The 11,447-nt window shown below is 35.7% G+C and overlaps 1 protein-coding gene across 1 annotated transcript; it reads left to right on the top strand.

Moving 5' to 3' along the window:
- Positions 1-441: 441 nt before the first annotated feature.
- On the top strand, positions 442-10,459 carry LOC105456007. The gene is made up of 21 exons (XM_011699771.1): positions 442-747; positions 1,014-1,289; positions 1,486-1,636; positions 1,899-2,058; positions 2,131-2,394; positions 2,638-2,851; positions 2,926-3,241; positions 3,614-3,921; positions 4,264-4,590; positions 5,064-5,365; positions 5,487-5,584; positions 6,109-6,450; positions 6,568-6,977; positions 7,137-7,311; positions 7,468-7,633; positions 7,710-8,364; positions 8,479-8,616; positions 8,682-8,990; positions 9,220-9,520; positions 9,780-10,016; positions 10,241-10,459. The coding sequence occupies exons 1-21, from the start codon at positions 599-601 to the stop codon at positions 10,418-10,420; spliced, it is 5,478 nt and encodes a 1,825-aa protein (XP_011698073.1). The 5' UTR covers positions 442-598; the 3' UTR covers positions 10,421-10,459.
- The last annotated feature ends 988 nt before the right edge of the window (positions 10,460-11,447 follow it).

Genomic DNA, 11,447 nt, shown 5'->3' with positions numbered 1-11,447 from the left:
TCATTTCTTCAAACTTTATTTTTTGTAAAAGAAATCAATGTAAAAATTATTCTTTTAATTATTTTTTATGTTTCCTTCTTATTATTATCAATTTTGTATTAAAGAATAATTTTACAAAGGAAAGAAACATATATGGACATATTTTGTATATAATTATATATAATTATATATGGAACTTTTTTTCCCGGGGTATTAAAAAATAGATATAAAAATTTTCTTTTTAATTACTTATATTAGTATAGTAATTACAATATAGTGATATAAAATAAAAATTATTGGAAAAATGTTAAATTACATTGAAAAATAATCGATTCTTAAAAATTTATAAATAAATACAAATACATACATGAAGTAGCTCATTTTTCAGATAAACTATAGACACAGAAATAAATATAGATAAAACATAAACAACGAAGAATCAAAATATGAATAAATACAAGTTGCTGAAACTTCAGTTTATGCTGGAACCATGACGTTCAGTGATATTTTTATCGTAGTTATTTATTAGCTAAGATAGTTAATATAATTCATAAGACTCGTAAAAGTGTCAGTATGAAATAGAACAGATAAGAATTAGATAAAGTAAGTGAATAAGATCATGGCATTTTTTCAATTAGTTCTCAAAGCCAGGAAGCTCGAGAAAGCTAGGTTGAGATACGAAGATGAGAAATTGAGATCGATTGAGATCTCCGAGGGTATCAAGCCCCGTCTGACTTTGAAGCAGCGTCTTCGACGAAAGAGATTAAAGTGAGCCTGCCACCTTTTAATTCATTTAACCGGTCGATCAATATTAATTTTACGTGTAATATTAATTCTACTCTCCAACATTTATTACATCGTACCTATCTCTAAAAAATTCATCAGTGTTTTTTTCTCTTTCTTTCTCTCTCTCTTTTTCTCTCTTTCTTTTTAGAATTTTAATGATCTTTTATTTTATGCTCCATGAATGTTTTATTTGAGCGTATCACTATTTTTTTATGATCGAGCTATTTCATGTAATCATATCCCAATAGATACAGAAAGAGGCTTATGCATTTTTGGAGCCGAATAATCTCTTCCATAAAGCATACATGGGTTTATAAAAAAGTGAGACTCCTTCGCACAAATGGTTCTCTTGAGAATTACATTTTGAAGAGCGTGTTTGGATTCTTGGGCGGCATATTTCTAACGTACATATTTTTTGTATTCTTCGTGATTCAACTGAGCTTTACCCTTTCGTCCGCCACGATGCTGTGCTCGGTCCTCGGAGTTATCCTTACGCTCGGTTTGGCGTTTTCTTTTCGTGTAAGGTAATTTCGCATAAATTCGATATACATATATAAATACGAGAGTTATATGGTATATTTAAAATATTAAAAATTTTTATTAAGCTAAAAAATATCAAAATTATACCTTGATATTTCTCGCTTTTATTGTGTCTTATAGTTCTATCTTCTTTATTACTCGTACATTTTTTTACAAATTTATGTAAGCATTTACACACAGGTGTATCGTGTTTCTATTGCTGCCGCAGTTCTTTTCTAAACGTGGCAGACAGGCCTTGATGGCCTATGCCTTTATTCTAACGCTTACCGGACCGGCGAAGAATATCTTGCATAATATCAGTGTCCTTTCGGAGTCTTTAGCCTGTGGACAGGTAAGCTCTTACAGGTGAGTTTGCTTGCGCTATTCCACTTATGGCTTTGCACAATGTCGGATCCTTGAATCCACACGTTCTGTTCATCATTAGATCTTTTGTTTGATCGACAAAAGACTTGAACATTCGTATCGTTGATTTCGCAATCTTTCCGTTGCACATTCTCGAATTCACAAGTTCGAGCGTGCCTTTTGATTTGTCGTCATTATCTGGAACTGTCATTATTAATGTGAATCAACAAAAACATACCATGCGCGCACAGGAGCAATTGAAGCAAGCCGTGAAGAACGTGGTCGACTTAATAAAAGAACCCTTCTACGCTCTCAGAGACGCGATATCGAAAGTAATAAAGACGGTGAAGGTGGTCGTGAAGAAGATTAAGCGGACTCTCGTGGCTATCAAGCGTCTCGTGCTTAGTATACGTGAGTCAATCGTTCGCACCTCGCGGGTTCGCGTATAATCGATCTTCGTAACTTCAAAAACGTATCTTTCAGTGAGAGTGATCACGTCGGTTTTTCAATGGCTCGGCAGCGTCGTGAATATCTGCAACAAGAAACTGGGTACGCCGTTCGACAGGTGTCAGAGAGTCTTCGACGGCGCGGTGGCTGATTGCAAGGCGAAGCTTGGCCCCCTTTTCGGGGGGATTTGCAATCTGACGTACATCGTCGGCGCTTTGTGCTACATAGTGAAACCTCTAGACTTCATCTGCATGCTCGTGTCTTATGTCGCCGATACTATAGTTAACGCCGTACGGAGGAGTATGTTGAGATTATAAATTATATAAAAATCTTTTAAGAGAAAGAGTTTACATATTATAACTTTTTAAAAATTCCGGACTCCTATAAATGTCAAGAATTTCAAAATTTACTCGACTACAATTTATAATTTTAAATATGCATAAAACACATTTAATCATTCCATAAATTCATAAATTTTTCCATCGGCATAATAAACTTTCATATTACACTTTGTGATTTTTAATATCTCTTGTTTATACACAGAAATTAAAAAGTTCACTCGCCACATAAAAGCGATGTTCTACGTTAAAGTGAAATTTTCACATTCTTTTCACTTTGAAACGAACCAAAGTAAAACTATCGAGGACGTATCGACTGGTATAATTACGGAGGTACGATCAAGGACCGATAAGTTTCTAGCCGTTTTTGATTGGATGAGTTTTATGACCACTTTTTTCATTTTCTTCATGCTGCTAAGGTAAAATTTAAAACGTTATTTTTTTTATTCATTTGTGCAACCTGAATTACTTGATAAATCGAAATATTTTTCAGAATCTTGCATTATCGACACAGATGGCTGACGAGCGAACGCTTTGATAATCGATACTTGACTGATGATCTGCGCACCATCGATCTAATAAGAACACGTCAGGATAAGGAAACTATTCTGCCGCTAAACCGTCGCGAAAGAAATCAATACATCCCACTGACGTCCGTCACGTTGATCAAGGTAGAAAAAATAAAGCTCACGAAATCAGCAGTTTTTTTGGGCTTAACAACATTCAAAATCTGCATTCATATGATGGCGGACTATAGCCTTTTTTGGATTCTTAACACAATTAGATATCACGGACGGATCGAAACAAAGGTATCTCGATGATCAATATTAATTAGAAAATAATGCATGCCTCGAGAATTTTATTTGTAACATTTGGAAGCAAACATTTTATCTTCAATATCGTAATTATTAATTATCTCTATCGCGATATAAACAAAATAATGGAAAGCAATTTTTAAATTGATGATCAGCAATAGGCTCAAAGAAATTAAATCACAATTAACGTACATTTCGCGGACCGAGTTGATTAAATGCTCTGTTAGCTTAGAACCGCAATTTTGTTATCGAGATTTGCGTGGAGTGCGGGCGAATATTGACAATCGGCGGTCAGATATATACCGTGGCGTAGAATAATCACGATGGAAGGTAATATAATGGCGGAACGTATATATCGATCTCCAGGTCCAACGACCCAATTTCGTGGGCGTCTATGTGTCTGGTGACGGCTATCTCGCCGACCTTTATCGAAGTATCGTGAAAGCCTTCACGCCGCACGCGAAGGATACAGAGATCGATGTGACGCCCTGCCTCCCAGATCCCATCCCACCAGATTTAGATCGGTATACGCAGATCGTAACATTAATCGCCTTCTGCTGGCTCATGGCGATATTCGAGCCGTACGGATTGCGACTGCGGCATATCGTGATGTGCAAATATCATCCGGAAAGAGCGAAGCAAAGAGCCGCTTGGCTGTATAACCATATAATTAGGTAATGCACTTTCAATTAGTTAAGTAACCGCCTGACACACAAATATCAGATTATGCTATTTTCAACAAAGTTTTTATGCTGGTCGCTGCATAAAATATTATTAAAGGTTGATGCCGGTCGATTACATTAAAAGTACGCTTCATCACTTTTAACTGAATATTAAAATCTGACAAGATTTCTCAGTGAAATGTTTGAAAAACTTAACTTTCTTTAAATATTAAATTGCTTTAAAAAGTAACGATGTTCCTTCGTGCAATTTGCCGTTTAGTTTTTCTTCCGTTTACTTTACACGATATAAATTACGTGAAAACCGCGTTCAGTTAATGGATCCAATTCGCGCAGATCAAGAGGAAGTTTTCTGAAATTTGCACGACGCCAGTTGCGCCGCAAGTTCGGCATGACCGAGGGCGAGAGGATCGAGAGAGTCACGTTTAGAGAACGATGCCTGGCGATCTGCCCTTTCCTGAACAAATTGTTCCCTCGGAAGCAGAACGTGTGTCTCCTGTGCGGTGCCGTGGAACGTTCCGATCAGGAACCGCACATTAAATGCGCCACGCCGAGCTGCGTCGGTTTATTCTGCATCCAATGCTTCGCGGACTTGCAAAATCTCTGCACGATTTGTCGATCGCCCATCGAATACGGCGATTTAACGGATATTAGCGAGGAGCAGTGAGTTCCAATAATAAATCATGTTGTAAGAGAGTTTACAAAACGCGAGACTGAAAGTAATACACTATTAAGCATTGCAAGCAATGTATATTAAATATATAACTATTTATATATTATACATTTTAAAATACAGCTGTGTACGAATATATCGTGTTTTAAAGAGCTATAATATTTGTTTCTGTTCAGAGCATAATTGATTATTTTTCTTTCCTAAATAAATTACTCTCTTTCTCCCTCTCTCTCTCTCTCTCTCTCTCTCTCTCTCTCTCTCTTTCTCTCTCTCTCTCTAGAAAAATCATACGTTTATTTTATTACAATTAACAAAAATATTTATATTTTTACGTTTAAAATATATTATTTCAAGTAGCATATTATGCATATATATATAGGATATATATATATATATATATATATATATATCATATATATGTATATATAGATTTATTTGCACTTTTCATTTTTAATCAAATTAGAGATTCATCGGATGATCGCGAATTGATTGCGAAAAAGGAACCTGTACCAATAACTACTTTTATCGAAAAAGAAGAACCGATTGTCGAAGAAGAAAAACCGGAAGAAAAAGTAGAAATAAAAGAAGAAATAGAAGAGGAAAAAATTCCGGAAGAAATAATATTGGACGAAGAAGTGTCGGAAAAAATATTGGAAGAAAGAAAAAAGGAAAGAATTGAAAGAATAGTTGTTGAAAAGAAAGATGAAGCGGTACAAACAGACGCTGATATCAGTGAAAGTAGTTCTGATTCGGTCTATAGTTACAGTACGTATATCACCTATCTGCGTTCGCGTTTCGCACTTTATTTATATTATAAACGTATGCCTTCAAATATGCGCAATTTATTTTACAAATCATCAGTAAAAGTAATTCATACATATGTCAGCTTATCAAGAAGGATTACGAGAGATTGAAATCGAGCGTTGGAGAACGCCATTCAAAGATATCGAAGCGCAGAAAATAAGAGAAGACGTTACAATTCAAGTGAGGCATTGCACGAAAAATCTTTTAAAAAGATCTTAATCTCTTTTTCCTTCACGAATCATTATTCTCCGCGCGTTTCGCTTTCAAGTAATTGTTCATCTTAAGTAATTTGTTACTACATATAACATCTCTGTTTTGTTTTGTCTCACATTGTTTCACATTGTTTCTCTGGTGAGTCTCATAGCAGCAACATTGCTGACGTCTGACCTTTTGCGTGTCATACTGTAATCCCAATGTATTTCCACGGCTACGTAATAAATTAAAATTAAATTAAATTAATTTATTTTAAAGAATTTATATAAAAGGTTTTTTAATGAAATTAACTTTAATGGGAATAAATTCCGTCCAAATTATAATCTTACACTTGACGTCGCGATTTTTAGATAAAATATAAATAAATTATCGGCTTTCTTTCAGATGCTTTAATCAAAGCTCAGATTTTAATTATATTAATAAAAAAGCAAATTGATTTAAAAAACCGATCAATGCCGATAACGAGAGCTTAAGCGGTAAATGTCATTCAGATTTTTAACGAGCCATTGGCGAAGGAGGAGGTTACTTCGAGCAGCGAGGATCCGACGTCCTGTTTCGTGGTGAGAGCTCGTAGGAGGCTTCGTACCAGGTTGAAAAGGAAATCCTGCTCTTCCCCGCGCAAGGACGATTCCAGCACGTCTACATCAATAGCGGACACCGAATCCTGCGCTACGGAGGAGCTAGATGAGGAAGAAGTAATTCACATTGAGATGGACGACGGCTCAAAGGAATTACTCTTAAAGGACGGCGCTACCAAAGCAAGGAAACGAAGTAGTCGCGTAGGAAGAATTCTTGCTGCACTCACGAAAATTTCTTGGCTCGGCAGGAGAACGGTACGCGCGCGGTAAAATAACTTCCTCGCTATCTCGCTGGCGTATTTCCTTCCTATTTTATTTTTAATCAGTAATTTCTGCGTCGATCGTTTACGGTGAATTTTCGTTTCCTTTTAGACGACCGATAGCGACGGCGAATGGCGAACGAGAAAACCGTCTCTCCTGGATAGAATAGCACGGATGCTTCGTGGAAATCAATCTACCTCGCCCGTACGAACGTATCGACGGATTCGCACTACGAAAAAGGACGCGAAGCGTAAGGGCTCTACCTCCGGCTCTTCCTCGTCTACCTCCGACGAAGAGAACGAACAGCGAGCGCTCTTAAAGGCGCACGATCGGCAAGTAGATTGTTTGCAAATCATCTCAGATCATGACGATTCCGGGGATAATATTTACAGCAGAAATTATGATTCTCATCGTGCACGTCGCGGGACGATCTGTCGCCAACCGGATTCTCACGCGAGAGCTGACGATGTAAAACCGAGATATCCACACGAGAAGAAATTTACGACAAGAGAATTACCAAGGTACAGTACAATTTTAGTTGTCTAATTGTAAGAGATAAATATTAATATACAAATAAAGATAACTATAAAATCCACAATATGTATATATTTTTTTATTTTTTTATTATAACTTTTTTTATTATAACGTTAATATCAAACGCGATGTAATCCGTATTAAAGATATCTTCAGTCGATTTCGAAGGATACAGCGTATTTCGAAGTGGACGAGATTAAAGATTTGCAATTGAAACGGGAATGTATTCGTCGGATAGAACGTGTTAATGTTTTATCAGATACCAGAATATCCGACATCGATAATCAGAAGTCGGACATCACTAGTGATGCCTATACTCAAGTACACTTGTCGTTTCGTATTTATTTCTGTAATAGTATTAATTTTCTGGCCAGCGTATAACTTATTTATACGTTATTTAACTTTTTTTTTATTTACATAGATACTCTTAATTCTTACAATTTTATATTTACTCGTATTAACAAAAAATTGATTTAGATTTCTTGCTCGTGTACATCGCAAATATCCTGCGATGTTAAAGATAGCAGAAGTCAGTCGGACACCGGTGCCATTGCAGAACAAAGTAGTGAAATATTTATAACGCACGGAATGTCAGAAACAGATAAGGAAACGCTGATTACAGATTGGGAAAGATTAGATCAAAGTATTTTTTGCTTTAGAATTTTATACAAAGGAAAAAACAGAAACTTCAATCAAGTAGTATACTTCCTGATTTCCAGAAAAAGAGGTAGAGGAAATTGTCACTGCGGAAGAAACATCGATAGATAGTGAAACTGATCGAGCTTCAGAAAAAGCTCTAATCGAAAATGATCGACGAAGATCATTAGCGAAAAATAGCAGAGCAATTGCGGAGTCAAATAATACCGCGGAAGAAGGAGGTGTGAGAAAATACTTTGTCGAAAAGGAACAAGCTGAAGAATTAGCTGGAGAAAAAAAAACCAGAGAAAAAGTGATAGCGTCGACTTCGGTAGCAAATGATAAAGTTCGATTGTACGATCCGTCAGCTCGTTTGGAGCTGTACGGCGTCACGTGCCAAGTAAAAAGACGTGAAAAACCTGCCGTGGAAAAATTAACGAAGCAATCGGGAGCGGCGGAAATACGTATTGGCGATAGAAAGTCGGCGGAATTTAAAGAAGATATTGAAATGGTACAAAAAAATGTGCAGGTTTCCGCGCATAAAATTCGAAAATTTGCAGCACTACCCGAAAAGAGTGTCCAAGCATATCTGCGAAAATCTGAAAAATACAAAAAGCGTGATACGACGCCGTATATCGACACACAAATTCCCAGAGTAGCTGGCTTGTTAAAAAGAGGGAAAAAAGAGAAAAGAAAACAAGAAAAATGGATTGATAAGAGTGAATGTCGTAGACAAAGGTAATAAATAAAACAAAATGTAAGAGAGAAAAGATTTTTAAAATTTCTTAATGTGTTTTATTACTTAATCTACTTAATCTATATTATAAGAAAATAATTTCATAATGTGGATAGGGAACCTGAGAGTAGTAGTTCACCGCGAAGAAAACAAAAATCTTGCAATAAAGCAACATTGATTAAAGAAAAGCTTTGTACTAGAAGGAAACGGGAAAAGATTTACACCCGCGATATACGAACTCGGAGACATCCTAGGTAAATACACTCGTGTTATAACTTATATGTTTACGTGTAAATTCCTAACATCAATTATTTAATAGTGCAATGCACACGGAAGACTTTCACTGTGCAAGTCACTCAGGATGGTACCCTGACGACATTCAAAGACAGAGAAGAGTTGCTCCTACATTAAGATCAGTGACTGAATTAAGAGAAAATCGCCAAACTCAGTGTAATCTTCGCGGCAGGGAAGCTACTCAAAGCAGGAAAGATGATGTCAACGATCTGAAATCTACAAACAACCCTGAAGTCTGGTCTTGTCACATTAAACCGCAATTTAAGGCACCTGAGCAAATAGTCCGCTGTCAAGACTATTGGGATCAACGGGAACTTTTAAGTCCCTGTCACGAGTATTTATAGATTTAAATCTTATATGTATTATAGAGAAAATAGAAATACTTAAGCAACTAAAATTTCCTAATATGCTTATGTTTATTATAGCTTACAAAAGTAAAATATTACAAATATAGAAAGATTTTCAAAATAAAATTCAATAATATTGAGCTGGATAGAGAGTATTGCATACAAAATATTGCAAATTTTAGAATAAAAAAATCAAATTAGTTTTTTAAATTACAGTTCATTACAAAAGAAACCGCAGCAAATAAAAAAGAAATATGACGTTAATGTACGTGAAACCAGATTGGAAATACCTATGTTGAAAAAATATCTACCCACGTATCAGGCGCCAGGTTTAATAGAAGAGCTGAAGGAACATGATAGAATGAGATTAATTCAGGAACGAGAAGCGAGAAGATGGACGGCTTTGAGTGCTCTTCGAAGCACGAGGAATTCTTCCTCGAGTGCCAAATCGAAAGATCAGGCATGCGATGCTTCTGTAATATGCGATGCTCATGAAACCGTCAGCAGATTAACTTCGGTAAAAACATTTTGACTCTCATATTATTTAAAAATGATAAGAATTCTTAAACGCTGTCGTATGTAATAATATGTGCTAATACAGCTTGATTAATTTGCTTTTAATTGGAGATTTTAATATATTTTTAACCTAATATATTTTGTTGCTATGTTGAAAATGAAGTATTCTCAATGTGATTACGTAGCAGTGTATGGTCATTATAAGAATGAAAGGTTAAAGATATAGAATATCTCTCAGTTTCGATATGATACATTCCAAGGTCTCCACGAGATCAACCGAGGGGAATACCCTTCCCTATCAAGAAACGCAAATCTTCAAAGACGTGGTACGTGAGTTTCGGAAGAAAGTGGAAGCCAAGAAGCCTCTAATATATTTATCTCAGCGCGCAGACAAATTTAAAGATCTAAAACAATTGTTTCCCCCCCAAAATGAAGACGAAGATGGTGGTGGATTTACGACAACGTCGAAGTTTGAGGAAGTTGTTAACAGGTTTAAGGTAAATGAAACTTTATTCGCGAGAAATTTAACCGGGATAAGAACGGTTAAAGTGGATTTGTGCGCGTAAATTGTATTAACTATGGAATATTCAGTTGTTGGCTTTCAGTATGGAAGCTGAAACAATTTCAAATTAATTTACGCTCTATGGCTATTTAATATATAAACGCTTTATGTTTCAGTAGAATATAATTAATATTGTAATTAATGTTCCTATGTATGCAGCCAACATGTGACAAATGCGAAAGAGAAAAAGAGTGCACTACGATATATGAAGCAACTCGAAGATTTCAAAGCGAATCGTTTAGCGAGATGTCATCGGTTTGCAATTATTGCGAACGTCGTCGATTTGATGTTTCGACCTCAGCCGACGAAACTACAGATAACACCGTTGATATCTCATAAATATGTTATAGTATGCAATAAAGGAATTTTGTAATCGAATTAATGATATTATTTAAATGTTAAAGTTGTCTATAAAATGATCTAAATAACAAACTCTAATTTGCAACTCAGTTTTAGATATCAATTTGACAAAATTGATCTAAAAAACCGTGTTTAATAGTAAGCTTGACTAATCTTGGAATGTTGTCATATTAAAAAATAATTAACGGTTTTTTCGCTCTGATTGGATTGTTACTTGTAAATTTAGAGGAATAGTCCTATTTCAGTGAGGAAAACTTTCAACAGCTGTAAAAATATACGTTCTGATGAACGCGGCCAATGACTGCCGACGATGTTGTCAAGTGTCTTCGGTAAGTTGCGGCGTTACGGAGCAACGTATCAAATATTTGTCAGGGCTGATATAATATAAAGAAATTGCGTTTCTCACGCTCTTCGTCATGCGAACGCAATAATTTATGCATAACCGAATAACACGCAGCTGCGCTGAAGTATTCGTTTGAAAACAAGTGGAGCGACTACAAGAATCAAAAGAAAACAACAGATTTCTTATCAGTGACGTTGAAATATACTACTACAGCTAAGCGATTAATTAATACGCTCAATAGGCACGAGTCAAAATTATTGTGTGAGAATTTATCTACTAACGCGGAATTATTTGAAGACGACCGTACATTTTTCACAGGCAAATTGAGAACGCTCGTAAATCACGAAGGATTCCGAAAGTCGTGACCATCGGAAATGCGATCAACAAGCTGCGTGAATAATGTATTGGTCGATTTCCTGTGAGCACATATCATCGAAACAAAAAAAGAAAAGCAAGTAAAAGTCAAAATCCTTAAGAATAAGTTCAATAACTTTCTTTTTTTCTGTATTTCTGAACTGTATTTCCGATTATTGCCAGATAATTCGAATTGCCGGAAAAGTTTACAAACTTTTTCATTAAAAATACGTTTTGAGAGATATAACAGGTACGCTCTTGAACTTCGTTAATTTCTTAACTATGTAGGATATTATTTTTATAGATTAA

Source organism: Wasmannia auropunctata, unplaced genomic scaffold (genome assembly GCF_000956235.1).
Source record: "Wasmannia auropunctata unplaced genomic scaffold, wasmannia.A_1.0 LD335828.1, whole genome shotgun sequence".
NCBI lineage: Eukaryota > Metazoa > Arthropoda > Insecta > Hymenoptera > Formicidae > Wasmannia > Wasmannia auropunctata.
Note: the sequence above shows the minus strand (reverse complement) of the source record. Positions and strands in the feature narration are given on the sequence as shown.